This window comes from Equus caballus, chromosome 11, assembly GCF_041296265.1.
Source record: "Equus caballus isolate H_3958 breed thoroughbred chromosome 11, TB-T2T, whole genome shotgun sequence".
Classification (NCBI taxonomy): Eukaryota; Metazoa; Chordata; class Mammalia; order Perissodactyla; family Equidae; genus Equus; species Equus caballus.
The window spans coordinates 52,453,562-52,471,358 of record NC_091694.1 but is presented as its reverse complement, the minus strand read 5'-3'; the positions used below and the strand labels follow the sequence as shown (position 1 = coordinate 52,471,358).

At 43.4% G+C, this 17,797-nt stretch overlaps 1 protein-coding gene and 1 long non-coding RNA gene across 2 annotated transcripts in view; one reads left to right on the top strand and one right to left on the bottom strand.

Annotated features, from left to right (window-relative positions):
- The first annotated feature begins 12 nt into the window (after positions 1–12).
- LOC111775735 (uncharacterized) lies at positions 13–11,304 on the top strand. The gene is made up of 3 exons (XR_002811696.2): positions 13–1,239; positions 7,145–7,231; positions 10,543–11,304. It is a non-coding gene; the product is annotated as an uncharacterized lncRNA (long non-coding RNA).
- CFAP52 (cilia and flagella associated protein 52) overlaps positions 2,052–17,797 on the bottom strand; it is a 40,598-nt gene continuing 24,852 nt past the window's right edge. Inside the window, exons 9-14 of the mRNA XM_001504842.5 lie at positions 14,636–14,784; positions 11,300–11,445; positions 8,555–8,706; positions 6,147–6,249; positions 3,284–3,395; positions 2,052–2,431 (exon numbers count right to left, since the gene is read on the bottom strand). Of these exons, the coding sequence (XP_001504892.2) occupies positions 2,256–2,431; positions 3,284–3,395; positions 6,147–6,249; positions 8,555–8,706; positions 11,300–11,445; positions 14,636–14,784 (838 nt within the window). The 3' untranslated portion in view covers positions 2,052–2,255. The remainder of the gene's footprint in view (positions 2,432–3,283; positions 3,396–6,146; positions 6,250–8,554; positions 8,707–11,299; positions 11,446–14,635; positions 14,785–17,797) is intronic.

Here is a 17,797-nt window from a genome sequence, read left to right as displayed (position 1 = left end):
GCCGGGGCCCGCCCCCCGCGGCGCGGACAGGGAATAAAAGCACTGGGAGTCGCTGAGTTCGAGTTCCCCACCCTTCCTTACAGCGTGTAAACAGACGGACCTGAATTTAACCTCTGCTCCTATTCCCCTCCCAGGCTTCAAGCTGTGGAAATAACAGGAACGATAAATTTGGAAGCGCCTAGTAAATTACAAAGCCCTGGCAATTTTTAAGTTTCTTGTAATTACGTCCAGGTGAATATGAAGAAAAGGGAGAGGAAGACTGTCCACTGGCAGCCTCTGGAGTAGTGAGAGGCGTGCACTGGGAGCTGTGAAGGGGTGGGGGTCGCTTTTGTGAGCGCTGGCTCCTCGGCAAGCACAGGTATGTGCGGACAGGTGGCGCCACCTCCTTCCAGCCGGTTTGCGCCGTAGGGCAGGCAGAGCCTTTGCCTGGACCCGCCATCCTGGGACGAGAACTGGGACCCCAAGTTGCCCCGCGTGAAACAGCCGCGATAGTTATACGTTTGCTTTTTTAAACTAGAGACTAGGTTAGAGTCATTTTCCAAAAGCTTGCAAGCAAGGCTTGATCATCCTGGCTTCAAATGGTGAAGAAACGGGCTTAGAGAGGTTAACGCAACCTACCGAGGCCACAAGACCCGTAAGCAGGGAAACGGGAACTGGACCGAGGTCTGCGGACTGCCACTCAAAAGTTGCCTCTTTCCAACCTCAGTACAGGTATTTGCTTACCAGGAAGTGTTTCGGCTCCCAGGCGCGCCCCCTACGCGGTCTTCTGTTCGCTCCTTGACGTGAGATCCCTGCTGGATTGTTGCCCAATCAGAATGGGCTTGGGCTTGGCCTTGCCCCGCCCTTGATTCCCGGGGTAACTCTGAGGGCCTGTGCTCGCTTTACCCTGTAACTGTCAGGTTTATAATTAATCAGGCAAAGTCTTACAAAATGGATTTCTCACCAATTTCTAGTTCAAAAAGAGATCAGCAGGATGCATTACTATGTCAACAGCCTGAAATGCTACTTATTATTGGATAAATGTGTGACCATTTATTAAATATCCACCTTTGTATGTCAAAAAGGGCAGCAGCAAAAAAGAAGCATTAGTTAAGTGATAAAGAATATGCTTAGAACAAAAGACCGCTGTGCATTGGAGACCTGAGCTGTTTCTGGAAGATGCCATTATTTACCCTATCTGGGAAAGCATACCTGGTTGGATGATTAATACAAAAGGTCCATTCCCTCGCCCTTCTGATGGTAAGTACAACAGAAAGATTTTATGGCCAAACTCCAAAAAAGCATCTTTGAAATTTCATCTTTGATAATCACCCTAAGATCCCCAACAACACACATTTTCTCGGAGAAAGCACCATAATTCATGTTTAACTCTGTGTGTCAGGAACTCTGCCAATGCTTTAATACATTATTTCACTTAATTGTCACAAGAATCTTTTGAGCAGAAATTTATTCTTGCTTTACAAAAGAGAAAACAGAGGCTCAGAGAGTTTTTAAAAAGGAAACCTACCCAAGATCTGGATTCAAATCCACATCGTACCCCACGAAGCTTGACCAGTGAAATGCTGATTGAGAAGGTAAGCTCACCTCCCTTCCTTTTAGAGGATTTCCCAAAGCCATCTGTGGAAAAAACATGAGGCAGGGGGACTGGCCCGGTGGTGCAGCAGTTAAGTGTGCACGTTCCACTTAGGCGGGACCGGGGATTGCAGGTTTGAATCCCGGGTGCGAACATGGCACCGCTTGGCAAGCCATGCTGTGGTAGGCGTCCCACATATAAAATAGAGGAAGATGGGCATGGATGTTAGCTCAGGGCCAGTCTTCCTCAGCAAAAAGAGGCGGACTGGCAGATGTTAGCTCAGGGCCAGTCTTCCTCAGCAAAAAGAGGAGGACTGGCAGATGTTAGCTCAGGGCTAGTCTTCCTCAAAAAAAAAATAATAATAATATGAGGAGGGGCTGTGGGTTTGGCAGAGTCACAGAAAACAGATTATGATAGGAACCAACATCTGGGAATCTATTCATAATAGAAAACTCTTACTTACAGTCTGGACAAATTATTCTTGAACATATTTTGATTTTAATATACAATTTAAGAATGTAAAATGCATTCTATAAAGGAAAGGAGAAACTTAAAACATAAAATATTTTGACTAAAGAAAAAAAACACAGATGTGCGAAATCAAGACCAGTCTTGGTGCCATCTAAGCTCAAGCTTCAGCAGGACCGTGTGCAGCGTGGTGCGCCAGGCAGTCTCTGCCGCTTCACGAGGCAGATGGGTACTTCCATCTCAGAATGGCTCCATCGGCGCTTACGCTGACGATGTACTGATTTCCTGGACTTATCCGGACGCGGGTGATATTGCCACTGTGTCCCACCCCAACATGAGTCACTTCACCCTCGTTATAATCCCAAACTTTGACCAGATGGTCATTTCCCCCTGAAAAAGACAAACAGTTATATGGCATTGCTGCAATAGAATAGAGAGAAACAGCCCTGATTTCAAATAACTGGCTCCTTTTCAACACATTCCCCGTGTGCAAACTTAAAGGGAGAAAAAAATCTGTCTTTATAATAATTCTTTTACTTGATTATAAAAATCCAGATCTGTTGGAGTAAATTTGGGGAAAAAAATACAAAGAGGCGACATCACCCTTGACCCCACCACCCAGAAATAACCACTAATAAAATCTTGGTTTAGCTCCTTCCAGTCTTTTCTGTCTAAGTGTACAGGTATACAGACGTCTGTGTGTGTAATTGGGATCACTCCGTGGCTAGCTTTCTATCTTGCTCTAAGGAACTGTGTTTGCGAAACTTTAAATCATCGGGAGCACTTATTTGTTAATGTCCTGAAGAAGCAAAGAGCTTGGCAGGAAATGATATTGGTGTTGTTCCAATTGGCATGTTGTGTGGCCAATGCCTCCTGGAAATGCTGATTTAAAAGCCTGGCATTTAAGACGTCAGTAGAAAATAACAGAGAAAAGCACACTGGGCAGCCTAAGCCATTTAAAGGCCCATTTCTATTACGATGCCCACCAGAAAAAAAACAAGCAATATAAGGCTTAGCTTTTATTTGTGCTCCTAACGCTCCCGGGCAAATGTTTCCATTCACTGAAATGTGACTTCTGGGTGTTTCTTTTCCAGCCACACTGGCTGCGGTGCTCCAGCCTGAATCTAACCACATTGCCCTTTAGACCCTTTTGCAGTCACTTCCAATTGCCTCCTGCCTGGAGTTCCACGTTCCCATTGAAATAAACCGGGCTTGGTTTTCTTTTCTTATCCCAGGACTAACCTGTGACAAAGTACACTCCTTCCAGTGTGATATCCATACCATTGATTGACCCTGACAAGGAGCCTTCCAACTCTCTGATGACTGTCCCATCAAATACCTCCCAGTAAGCAATCTGGAATTCAGGAAAGAAGCATTAGGCAGAATTCAGCTCAGTGGAATCATCCACGCACATGCTAACATAAGATGGTTCTACTTTATATAGAAGGTAGCAAAAATATACTATGGGATGATATACGGGCTGAAATTATAAATAGGCTAAAGCAGGGGGTGGAGAAACCATTTTAATATTTTTGGTATTGGTTTTTAAATTTGCATTCTATTTAAAGAGATGTTGATATGCTGGTAAAGCCGGACTGTGGCAGAAAGTGCTTTCAATCAGACTAAGCAGATGGAGTCTGAAGCAAGCTGTAAAAGAAAGAAGAAAACAGCCACGGCATCCACTTTCCTGCCTCTGCTCTTAAAGCAGGAGAGCAAAGCTTCAGGCCTGGTGGAAGGGGAAAGCGTTTCCTGCCTTCAGTTTGAGGAATGAGCAGTGCAGACAGCTCTGGAGGCTGGGCCTTACAGGGTCACCGGCTTACTGTGGCCCACCCTCTCTCTTCCTCACCCCACCCTATTCCCAGCTTTCTCTTCTGCCTCAAAGCAATAAAACATTCTACAGGGTGGGGTTTAAAGACAAAGTGATAACGTGGGTCCGCTCCTGGGGAGGAGAACTAGCTTAGGGGTTGGGGGGAAACAGGCTCAAAGAAAGGAGATTTTTCTCTGAATATACTGCTTTTGCTTTTTGAACTTTGAACCTCGTTTTTTTTTTGAGGAAGGTTAGCCTTGAGCTAACATCTGCTGCCAATCTTCCTCTTTTTGCTGAGGAAGATTGGCCCTGAGCTAACATCTGTGCTCATCTTACCCTATTTTGTATGTGGCATGCCTGCCACAGCATGGCTTGATGAGTTGTGCCGTGTCAACACCCGGGATCCGAACCAGTGAACCCCAGGCCACCAAAGCAGAGCGCACAAACTTAACCACTATGCCACCTGGCTGGCCCCGAAATATATATGTATTTTTTGACTTTATAATTTCTACTGATGCTTGATTGCTTTAACAGAAAGTTCTGTTTTCATAGTAAAAGCATAAAGGAGTATAGACGCATGCCAAAATCCTAGTTTCTCAGGAATCACACCCATTTAAGTAGTTGGTTCCTTGCTTTCTTGGGTCAAGAGGTCAAAGTGACCCTCTCCTGGGCAACCTCATGGAGCCTCAGGCTTTCCGGAGAATCCTCTGCCTAGGATGGTCTTCCCAGAGATCTAAGCTTGGCTAGGTCCTTCTGTCATTGAGGCCTCAGCTCAAATGTCACCCCTCTTAAGGAGGCCTTTGCTGACCATCCTGGCTGAGGCAGTTTCCTTCTCCTCAGCTGGTATCATCTAACCTGCTCTATTTTCATTTCAGCCCTTTCACCATCTCATCTCATCCTGTTCACTTATTACTCGTAGTTCATTCATGTCTTCATTTACATGTGTACTGTCCAATTCCATCCCCTCCCACCCAAAATAAATACGTAAAGTAAGTAAGCTCCACGATAACAGGGACAGGGTCATGTCCCCAGCACTTAGAATAGTTTTACAGATTTACGATTTATGGTTTGAATATTCTGGTGAAAATTCTAATAAGAGGGAAATAGACTGTTTCAAGTCTTATAAACTGAAACTTAGAATATGGCAGATGTCACACTAATTTAGAAACTTCACGAACCATATATCAAAGCATTTATAGTGATGTTGTGATTCACCCTGTAATATCCATTCCACCCCAGTTCCAAGAGGAAGCCCACTTAGACAGCGAGTCAAACATGGGGTTGGGGGATGGGCAGGCGTAAGCCAACTGGGCAGATGAGACACAAAGACACTAAGAAGGCCAACCTACAGAGGCTAGAACAGAGTCCAACATGCCCTCCCACAATATTCCACCTGTGTCAGGCCAATCCTGGTTGGACCAGGCAACGTTTCTTGGATTTTTATGACCAAGTGTCTTCAGACAGTACTTCCCAGTCACCTGGGAACCTTCAACAGGAAAGAGCCCCACTCCTCGATTCTAATTTGGTGCTGGGGGTCGGAGGGGAGTCACCTTTAGTATTTTTCCCAGCACATTTTTATGCTTTAACTCCATCAGCTTTTCTGTTGCTAGTGAAAAGATAAATATGCAACCTCTTCTTCAATTATCTTAAAGTCTGAATTAGGGGAATCCAAATCTATTAATTGGATGTGCAGGTAATTAGGCCACGATCTGCTATGGCTGGGAGGGTGGAAGACACCCCAGCATCCTCACGTCTCCACGTGCCTCTTTCCTGAAGCCTCTCTTGGCTCACTTTAAGGCAGAAATATCCCCCCAAAAAGAAAGACCAATTTTCATCCGAGGACATGGACTCCCCAGCTAACAAAACTGTTAATATATTGATGAAGTAGAGGGATAAGAAGAGATGAGGAGCTCTATTGTCATTTGATTTGAATTTAGTCACGGTGACAAGTGGTTTGGGCACAGCAATTCTGTTCCAGGCTTTGAAATTTCCTAATAATGAAAAGCAATACTTATTGAGTACCTACTATGTGTCCCTTGCTTTTAGCATTATATTCAAGTATGACTTTAATCTTCACAGCACTCTATGAGGTCAGTGGTATCGTTATTTCCATTTTACAGACGAGGAGGCAAAGGCACCAAAAACTTACATAGCATTTCCCAAGTGACACGGCTCACCAACAGCGACACCGTAGTTTGAACTGGCATGGCTCGACCGCACAACCTGCACCCTTGGCCACAGCACTTCACTACTTTTCTCTTGTACCAGAAAGCTCTTGCCTCTTGCTGGAGTACTCACCTTTCTGTCTGTCCCACTGGTGATGATCTGGAACTCTTCAGGGTGGTAACAAACACACTGGAATAAGGTGTTGGCCAGGATCATCTGATTCCTCCTAAGACGCCTGAAAAATAGATTCAAAAGCTGTGAAACTCAACTTTCTCTTCCCTAGAAAACTTACGTCCTATTCAAACTGGATTTGGTACCAGCTGGGACTTGGGTTGATCTATTTATCCCAAATAGACTTCCTGTTAGTCTGCCCACGCCACTTCTGCATCCTCCCATTGCACCTCTCGCGGGAGTCAGAAGATGCTGGGCAGCGCCCTTATCTAAAGACAAAAGGCAGAACTCCATGGGAAGTCTCCAGTTCCAGTGAGAAGGAGGAGGAGAGCCTAGACTCAGAGTCAACCTGCTGTCTTCCGCACGTGGTACCTTATTCTTGAGGCCACCAATTTGAAGGGAAGGTCCCTATAAGCTGAGCAGCAAAGTGTGGGGAAAGGCTTCTTAAAAATGGATATTATTGGGCTTTACTTCTAGCGGTTTGGATTTCTTAGGTTGGGATGAGGCCCACAGATCTGCGTTTTCAATCAGCATCCCAGTTGATTCTCATGTGTGCAATTGTTTGAGAAACACTGCTTTAGAAGCTATACCAAGAAGTAGGTAAATATCGCTTCTCCTTCCATAGATGATGTGGCTGGGTGGCCATTTCACAGGCCAGGCTCTACTGGCTAAAAAGAGTGCACCTTCTGCACAGTTTCTTCTCATTGTGGAGGTTTTCAAATATGGTATCTGGGCAGAACATTTTTTAAAGCTTTTGGTACAAATTAAGCAAATATTCTTGCTGCACAACAGGGAGACTTTAAAGATTTGAGGTGGTCATAAACCATCCATGGAAATAAGTTTATACATACCTTTGTTAAAAAAGAGACAACAGGCCCCAAATGGAGTCACTTGTGCTAAGCCACGACACCAAACTGAGATTTAATACCCAACCTAATTGCAGTTTCAACTTCCCTCAGGAATGTAATCTTCACCAGTCTGGAATGCGCTGGTCAGCAGTAGTGAGGTAATCCGCCTGATGGACTCTTTCCATCCCCCAAGGAAAGGTAGGAAGTTAATCCATTCTTTTCTTGTCCCTGTCCCCTTTCTGCCTATAAAAGCTTCCCATTTTGTATAGCTCCTTGGAGCTCCTTTCGAATTGCTGGATGGGATGCTGCCTGATTCATGAATGGTTGAATTAAGCCAATTAGCTTTTCGAATTTGCTCAGTTGGATTGTGGTTTTTAACACCTTCTAGTTGTATATTTTCAAGTGTGATGGTCAGGTGGAGGCTAACACCTCCTGCAAGTGTGTCGGGCCAGCACCAGGGGGCTCACTGGGAGCTTGTTATAAATGCAGAATCTCAGGTGCCACTCTAGACCTACTGATTCAAAATCTACATTTTAACAAGATCCCCAGGTGATTCCTCAGGCACTTCAAAGTTAGAGACACGCAGGGCTAGAAGACAGAGGTTTGCTTTGGTTTTTGTTTTTTAATGTATTAAATAAAAAGTGTTCTGCCTTTGCCTTTAGTTCCCAGTCTCTTCTCCCCAATCAAGAACATTTCATATTCCTTTGCCATCCATATGTATCTATATATATCTATACGGAGGCGGAAGAGGAGACTTCTATGTCTAATGTAGATATGGGTATAGATGTCTCTTCTCCCACCTCTGTACCTCCTCAAGTCTATCTGATGCAGTTAGACAGAGAGGTGAGGCATCTTAGGAGTGGTAGAGGGGTGCTGGGCTGGGAGAGGGGTTGGGAAAATAGGTCTAATTCTAAATAAAAACACAGCAGAAATGCATATAGTCAAAAAATCATCCTTGAAAATCCTTTGAATTACTCCAACAGTACAGTTCACATGCTTTGGTCTAATTAGCTTGGGGTCAAGCACTCTGTGAGGTAGTGATATTCTCACAGTACAGGGGGTCCCTGAGAATGTGGCCAGCTCAGGGGGAAGGGCAAATTTATGCCACTCTCCTACTCCCACCCACTATGGCAAGCTCATTCTGGGCTTGACTGGACAGTGTGGAATGACCACAGGAACTGCCTACATTATTGAAGTTATTTCCCTTCTCCCTTTTTTGGGCGTACTTAGAGTTGAATTAGTGTAAGTTAAATCCTACTTCACTGTGTGTATCCAGAAAGCTACTTCCCTAGCCATCCAGAAACTTCTAACATCCAGCTCTTCCTGGAAACTATACCCTTTCTAACAGCATCTGTAAACCCTGGACAGTCATGGAGATGAATGGCTTCTGCTGAACATCCCTTTACTGTTGCCTTAAGTAAGATTCCTGCCCTTCGTTTGAATCTTCTCTCAAGTTCAATAAAATGCTGGAATTGGTGGTGGTGTAAGTGCCGCATCGTCTTCCCCGTCACAGGTACCTACACAAGGTCCCAAATGATGCAAGTCCCATCCGTGCTGGCCGTGACACACTCCTCATTGTTCTTCTTCACCCTAATGCAGGACACGGAGGACTTGTGCTCCTTCAGGGCCTCCTCCAGCTTCTGGGTCTGGCAGCCTATCTGCCACACCCTCACCTGAAAGCCACAAAGCACAGGCTCTTAATACAAACTGAGGACTTTTGAAGGGATACAAAAAGATTCCAAGAGCTTTTTCATCTTCCCTGTGCTTGACTTGTTTCTTTAATTCCCTGTTCTCATCTCAGCTGCATGGGAGGGGAATGCTAAGTTGTAGGACAGAAATATTCTTCTATGGAGCCAGGAAAATGCTACCAATGATCCTATACCTGCTTCTACTTATAGGGCTGAGAAATTTATCAGACACCCTCTGCTAAAACTGATAATGTAAAGGCTGCTGCTAAACCAAGTGAAATAATATGTCTGCTCATTTCTGCTAAGAATTGCTCTCAAATTTCTGGTGCCATCAGGAAATCTCTTGGGTACCCAGAGCCATATGTAAACTTTCACATCAGCTGATGAATCATTTAAAATCAATGGTTCTCAACCCCACCAAAGTCAACACCCACTTTCTATAACAAATATTTTCTGACATCCCTTTACTATCTTGAAATGAAATTCATAGTTAATACAACTACCTACACACATTTCAAAAACAGTCAATATGATGCTCTAACTGTAATAAAAAGGATAAATAAAAGGAAAGTGATTTCATTTCTATAGTATGTCCTGTAATGGATAAACACTCTGACACAACTATGCCAGAAAACATAATAATGTAGTCAGATATGTGTACCTTCTTATCGTGAATATTGGACTTATAAAAAATAAGGAGAGCAGAAACGATCTCACATAAGTATTACAAGACGATGAAAGGACAGTAGTCTGGTGAACACCAGACTAAAAACCAGTTAGGATAAATAATAGACTAGACTTATTTGTACCAGAAAAGAGAAAAATAACCTTAAACGAAGTAAGAAAAAGATTCTAAGACACCTCCTACATTGTCAAAGTAAAGAAAATGAGGCAGCATGAGGTGATGCCAAATAAGCTGGGCTGTATTAATTGCTATGGGGTCCAAATAATGCCCTATGTTATGACACGGGATGGGATGGTGACCACTGCCAAAGAAAACAAATCCCTCATCTCGAAATCCTGCTACACGTGAAGGTGTACGTTCCGTCATTAGCAAATTAAAATTTTCTAACTAGTGTGGTGTGGGCACCAGCCAAACAGCCCTAGGACTAGAACTTTGGAAGAGCTGGGCATTAGCTCTTTAGTTGTGGGATTGCAGAGAGTTTTGGGTATGCTTAGGGGGAGGGGACTTGGTGGTGGGACTGGGGCCCTCAGGCAATGGCCATTTACCAATGAAAGTGGAAGTACTTGAGTATTTTAGCAACTGCTACATTCGTGCACACGCAGTGCACATCTGCTGACCAGCAGCCTTGGTCTCTAGTACTCACAAAGGCCTTGAAGACCATGTCTTTTGGAAGAAAAGGTCTGCAGTCACTGTGGGGAACGGGCGGAGGAGCCGACACTGTGAAAAGATTGCTGAGCGGGGCCCAGGGCAATGAATCTGTAACGTGTGGTTTCCTGGACAGCCCTCATCAGCCAGGCGCAGGCACCCAGAGTGCAGATGGTCTGGTCCAAGCCAAGTCTGGGCATCAGCAAGGCAGATGTCCCAAAAGACTAAGGGAGCAAGGATGCTGAGGGTGTCAGCAACAGTGTGGCTGAAGGGATGAGGGAAGAGAGTAAAGCCTTGAAGGCAGTGGTAGGCAGAGAACAGAGTGGATGGTCCAGGGCTAGAGTGTCTATGGAGCACCCGCCATGTGGCTAGTCCAGAGGGAGATGTGCTCTGAATGTAAAATGCACACCAGACTTTGAAGACTTAGTACAAAATTAAGAGTGTAAAATGTCTCATGAATAGGAGTATTGTTGTCTTCATTTTACACCCAGGAAACTGAAGCACAGAGAGGTTAAAGAACATGACCCAGATCACGCAGCTGGGAAATGGTGAAAGCGAAATGTGAGCCCAGGCAGTGTGACTCCAGAACCCAAACACTCAGCCACTACTCTGCTTGGCCCCAACTCTGCTAAAGGCGACATCAAGATGCTGTATCCTTCTTCTCCCTGATAAGTCATTCCTATGATAGCATGAAGAAAAGAAAAGGAAAAGAAAATGTCCTATGTCGGGAAAGGGAACATGTTGCCATAGGGAAAGAGCTGGGGAATTGGCGACGGGAGACACTGACATGAAGTCTTAGGCTCCACGAAATGATGGAAGGAGAAGGTGGAGCGGAACAATTTTACAATAATGGTCAACATGTCTGGGTAGATTAAAGAATTGAGTCCAAAAATAGCATCTCCTTTAAAAGATAAGATAAAGACAATTTATGTAACTATGGTCTTTGAAGGAAAAACAAATATTCCAAAACTTTGGCAAAACATCAACTTCGATCCACAGCTTGATTCCATACAGAATGCCTTCATGTCTGTATCTTAAAGGTCCTTTCTGTGACCAAATGTATTTATATGTGTATTTATATTACTAGAAATTCAATTTATGATGTATTTTAGGGTTTCATCAAAATCTTAATCTGGTGCTGTTTGACTCCTAATACAGGTAAAAAAAAATCAAGTAAGTGGCCTCCTATGAGGCAGTTGCTCTAAATTGAGAACTATTTCTAAAAGATTTTGCCTTCATGAACAATACCTCCCCTTCCCCACCACCGCTGATGATCCTTTTACAGTCACTGGTGGTAGCGATGGCGGTCACTCCGATCCTGTGGGCATTGTTAATGACATACATCAACCGGCCCGTCTCTGGGGCGAAGGCCCGGATTTTGCCGTCGTCCCACGCTGGCGTGAAAGGGACACAAAAGGCAGCAGGATCAGTACACTCATGCTCCCTCCGCAGACTGTTGCTCTCCTAAGTCATAAATGAGAGTTAGGCCTGGGGAGCAGGGGTGGTGATGGAGGAGAGAGGCCGGTCCCCTACACACTTCCAGGAATCAGCCTCCTCTCACTGATTCCCCAAACTGGTCACACCCAGCTGAGGGAAACCAGTGGCTTGCCTTAGTTGAGCCTGCCTCCAGGCGCACCCCACTCCAGGAGAGAGGAGTTGGGGTGGGAAGGAAGGGAGAGCCAGCTTCCACCTCTCCCATGAGCTGCAAAGCTTGTACATTCAGCTAGCGGGTTGATATTGCACCTGGGATGGATAATTTGACATCTCCAAATAAATGTTGGCTTCCCACTCCTCCTCCCACCTTTAAACCTGATGTTCCCCCATTCCCATCACCTTCCTCCTTTCAATAAAAGTGGCCACCATCCATCCAGTTGCTCAAACCAAGAACTTCAGAGTCATTCTTGACTCCTCTCTATTCCATCCACCCAACCCAACCCAACCCAACCTCCAATCCATCAGCAAATCCCATCAACTCTATAGTTAAAAAACATCCCAAGAGCTAGCCCTGATGGCCTAGTGGTTAAAGTTTAGCACACTCTGCTTCAGAGGCCGGGGTTCGGTTCCCGGGTGCAGAACCACACCACTTGTCTGTCAGTAGCCATGCTGTGGCAATGGGTCACAAAGAAGAATTAGAAGGACTTACAACTAGGATATACAACTATGTATTGGGGCTTTGGGGAGGAAAAAAAAAAAAATCCTTAATCTGGCCACTTCTTAACTCCTCCACTGAGACCACCCTTGTCCAAGCCACCAGCATCCCTTCCCTGGATTATTATAACAGCTTTCTCCCTGGCCTTAGACTCTTGCTCCCCTATAATCAGTTATCCATGCAGGAATCAGAGTGAACCTCTTAAAACCATGTCACCTCCTTGATCAAGAACTTTCATAAGCTTTTCCCACTATACTTGTAAGGAAAATTCACCTCCTCTATCCTCCACAGTAGCTAGTCTCTGCCCTCTAACTCTTCAACCTCCTCTATTACCACTCTCCCTTAACCCTGACCCCAACCTTACCCACAAAGCTCCATACACACTGGTCCTGTTTCTCTTTCTCAAATACACCAGTGATGTCCCAACTCAGAGCCTTTGCACTTGCTGTTCCTTCTGCCTGGAATGTTCTTCCCCCAGGTCTTCATGTGGCTGGCTCCTTCCCATCAGCTTTAGTGTCACCTCTTGACCTCAGCAATTTTAAATAGGATGCCCAAGGTAGATCCCATCTCAACAAAGATTTGAGGAAGTGAGGGGGTGAGAAATGAGTCTTGGGGCTATCTGGGGAAAGAAGATTCCAGGCACACTGAACAGCTAGAGCAAAGGTCCTATATGCAATGTGTTTGAGGAATGGCAAAGAAGCAAATATGGCTAGTGGGAGTGAGTGGTAACAGACAAAGACAGAGGTAAGAAGGTGGAGGTGGGGGAGGAGAAGTTCTCATAGGGCCTTGTAGGCAACTGCAGGGACTTTGTCTTTTACTACCTAAGACCTTTGAGCTCTAGAAATGTCATGACCTGAATTACACTTTCAAAAGAGATTTCTGGCTTCTGTGTTGAGAGTAGACTGGGGGAGAAGGGTGGTGAGAAAGGGGAGAAGCAGGGAGAACTGGTAGGAAGTTAGGAGGATAATCTAGGAGAGAGATGATAGTGGCTGAGACAAGGGAAGAGATGATGAGAAGCGATAGAATCTTGGATATACTCTAAAGTGAGAGCCTTTAGGGGCAAATGGTTGTGGGGTGTAAGCAAACAAGGGAGGTGATAACGACCTGAGGGTTTGTTAGCTCTAAGTGTAATGTAAACCAAGAGGTCCTGGGGGCCACTATGTGAGAAGACATGCCCAAGGAAGAGGCCAACACGGTGGAGATAGAGCCAAGAAAAGGGCATGAGATGGGTTCCTCGTATCACCATTTTAATAGCTCCGCCTAAAATTCCACTTGAATTTTCATTGATGTGAACCAGTGAGTTTACTTTTTGACCATTGGGGAAATTTGTATATGAATTGAACTTAAGATGATATGAAGAAATTATTATTTTATAGATTTTCAGAGATGTATACTGAAGTATTTAGAGGTAGAATATCATGGTGTCCATAATTTATGTTAAAATATTTTGACAAAAAGTAATTGAGTTAATATGGTATATATACGCAATGGAATATTACTCAGCCATAAAAAAAGAATAAAATCATTCCATTCACAGCAACATGGATGAACCTGGAGGGAATTATGTTAAGTGAAATAAGCCAGACAGAGAAGGACAATCTCTGTATGACTCCACTCATATGAGGAATTTAAACATGTGGACAAAGAGAACAGATTAGTGGCTACCAGAGGAAAGGTGGGGTGGGGGGTCGGCACAAAGGGTGAAGGGGTGCACCTACAACACGACTGACAAACAATAAAGTACAACTGAAATTTTACAAGATTGTAAACTATCATAAACTCAATAAAAAAAATCGAGTTAAAAATAAATTCCCGGGGGCTGGCCCCGTGGCCGAGTGGTTAAGTTCGCGTGCTCCGCTGCAGGCGGCCCAGTGTTTCGTTGGTTCGAATCCTGGGCGCGGACATGGCACTGCTCATCTAAACCACGCTGAGGCAGCATCCCACATGCCACAACTAGAAGGACCCACAACGAAGAATATACAACTGTGTACTGGGGGGCTTTGGGGAGCAAAAGGAAAAAAAAATAAAATCTTTAAAAAACTAAAAATAATAAAATAAATTCCCTTTGAGGCACAACTTCGTTTGTGAGGTTTTTATCTCTTGGACAACAAAACAGGTTCTAACATAAGTGCCCTGTACTCACTAAAGTCTCAAATCCATTTTGTAATTGAATTACTAAATTTCCCTGCTAGAGAGAATGCTACGGGCTATATGCAGCAATTTGGGAGAAAAGAAGTTGCTATTTGGTTCTTCCCAGCTCAGAAAGTCTTCAGGCTGGAAGAGAGCTCCAAAGAGAGCCTAGACTAGGAGCAAGGAGGGGGTGGACAGTGGGCTGTTCCAGGTTATCCAGATACAGCGACTAATGTAGAACGAGAATGACAAGAACCAAAGCCACAGACACAGCCCAAAGCCGAATCTTGGCGTGTGGACATTACCAGAAATGATGCTCTTGCCGTCTCTCATGAAATCGATGCCATGGCAGGTCATGTTGGGTACAGTGATCCGCAGCAGCTCCCTGTTGGACAGCGTGTGCCACACCCTGATGTCTTTCTTGGCACAGGTGGCAAACAGCTCAGCAGTGCCACTGCAAAGAAGCCACTGAGTGAATAAGAGATGCAGCCGTAAAAGATGCACAGTGTTTCTTAGATGCATGACACTAACATGTGTTTCACAAGGACATAGGTGCTTCTTAAGCACCAATTATCTCATGGCTTGATGGGCTTACAGACTTCTTGTGTAAAATGGCATTTGATGCCCTCAAATTATCTGTGGAAAGTCTTTTGTAGTCTCTTCTCTTGAGAAAGAATTGGGATAAAGTTGCTCAAAAAAGAAATGTCATTTAAGAGTCTTTCAATGTCCTGGTAGACTGGAGGATAGTAAGTAACATTTCTTGAGATAAAATACATCATGGAATATTTATATTAAAAGAGGTTAAACAAACCTTCCTGTAAAGTAGACAATCTTATTAAAATTTCGAAGAAAACAATGACAAAGGTGCTAGAATTCATGTTTGCAGATAACTCAAAACACTTCTTTTCCTAGTTATGAGAAAATGTGACATTGTGGACAAGGAAGAGAATCCAAGTAATTGGTCTGTTAGGATTTTTTTGGAAAAAGACAACTTGTAAATATAATGAAAAATACTAATATGTCCAAAAAGTACAGATTATTCCAATTTGGATAAGAAAAAGGAGTAATACTGAGATACAATGAAATCCATCTGCTTTATAAGTGTGAATTTCTACTACAGTCTCTGTGGAGACTGAGCTAACTTTTAGATGTAAGTACTTCTAAAGAAATTTCTACCTATCGTGATAATCACATTCATAAAAAGAGAGTCCCACTCTCTTATTTTCAGGTCTACTTACATTGGAATTAATAGAAAAGTAAGTGAATCTTTTCCTCAAATTTAGCTTTGGGGTTCAGAGATAAAATTATACTGCTGGACTAGTTACTCAGAAAGAGTAAGTGCTGGAACAGGACAGTAGATGAGGTAGAGCTCCTGGCCAGACAGTCCTGATTAACAGAGGTCGAACCGAGCCAACATTAGATTGTTAATATTTATTTAAAATAAGAGATGTTTTATATTGGATACCGCCTTCAGTGAATGAGCTCTTCCTTTGGGGAAAGTGACGTTTTAAAGAGGTGTATGGACTCCTCATGAAAATAAAATATCACAGGATGAATGCACCTAGAGAACGTTCCAAACTCTCCCTACCCTTGATGGGCAGTCCACTTCCTCAGGAGTCAAGCCTAGTCCAAAAATGAGCCATTCAAGCAGCACATCATCCTTAGTTTAGGATCTGAGAGGTTATGTTCCAGAAAGAAACAAACCGACTGGTTCAAGACAGTGCGCTAGGCCCATGTGCTCCCTCCCACCCATCTACAAATCTCATGAAATGAAGGCAGACATAAAGGTAGAGATAGAGATGATCGAGACAGAGATAGGGGTAGAGGCTGATGTAAATGTAGATACAGATATATATAGATTTTTTCACTAACAAGTCAAGAAAGCAGGAAAGATTATCATCAAATTGGCCAGAAACATTGAGGATAAATAGAAATCAGCCACATAAGATTCATAGAGAAACAAAAATGCAGAAAAATACAGCTCAAAAGCACAAGCAGAGAGTACTTCTTGTAACGTTGGAGCAGTGAAGTGGCCACACAAACCTTCCCACAGACAACAATTATAAAAACTTGATAAAATGAACAATAACAGGAACAAAAAATCCTAAAGATACTGAAAATGTTTAAAAGTAGACAGAAGTCAAGAAAAGTTTACTCTTTTAAAAATGCAACTGGAAAGGGCTAAGAGTCGTTACTGTGTGGCTTTCTAAACTGAGGGTGCCCCAACTCCCATAGCTATGGTGGCTGAAGAAAAAGATGGCAGAAAAACCACAGCCTTACCCACTAAAAGTGCTGGAGATTGGAGTGAAGGACTGGAAACCAGCTGCACTATAAAGGGGTAATCCTGGCAGCAAGAGAACCACAGGAGTAAGACCTAAATTCTGATTATAAAAACTGCCCAAATTCCTGTCTCACAGCTAAATTCTACATGTGTGGGGGAAACCCCAAGAAAGACAAACCAGGCAGAGATCAGAGAGGATTCAACTTTTCTTTTTTTATTCTGTTGATTTTTTGTTGTTGTTAGGGTTCTATTTTTGAAGACAGAGCTATGTGGGGTCAATCTGAGAGTTTTTGGTCTTTTTAACTGAAAACATTCACCAACTGTGCTCAGCCTGGGTGGCAGAAAGCTGAACCTTACAGGCTTAAAGTGTCAGAAGCCAGGGCCTAAAGTTAGAAGAACACCTGGAAATTAATGGGAAATTCCTAGAAGCAAGGAAACTCTGGAGAGGACAAGCTGCATCTCTGCATAAATCCTTGAGTGACTGTCAAATTATGCAAGCCCACAGGAGAACCCAGAGCCAGTATAAAAAAGTAGTAGTAGGTGGGAGCCATGAGAACACCAGCTGCTGCATACTATGAGGGAGACCAAATTTTCAGTTTGAGTCCAGGCCAACAATCCTCAGAGAACACTACAGAATTCAGAGTTACCGCAATGTATTATCTATAATACCAAGTTTACAAGAAAAAATAATCAAACATGCAAAGAAATAGGAAAGTATGATTCAGGAACAAGGCAGTCAAAATAAACTGATTCCACGTAGACTGAAGTATTGGATTAACAGACAAAGACTTCAAAGCAACTACTGAAAATATGTTCAAAGTATTAAAGGAAACTATGATATCAATAAATGGACAGATAGGTAATCTCAACAGGGATCTAGCAACTATATATGTATAATAGTATAATTATATACTATTATAATAAATATATACACCTATACGTATACATGTAAATTCTTTGCTGAAAAGGACAATAACTGAAATAAAAAATTTACTAGATGGGCTCCATAACAGATTAGAGATGGCAAAAGAACCTGTGAACTTGAAGGTGGGTTTAATGGAAATTACATGATGAAAAAAACAGAGAGAAAAAGAAGAAAAATGAACAGCCTAAAGATCTAGGGGACAATATCAAATTATTTAACAGATGTATAATTTGAATCTCAGGAGGATAGGGGAAAGAAAAG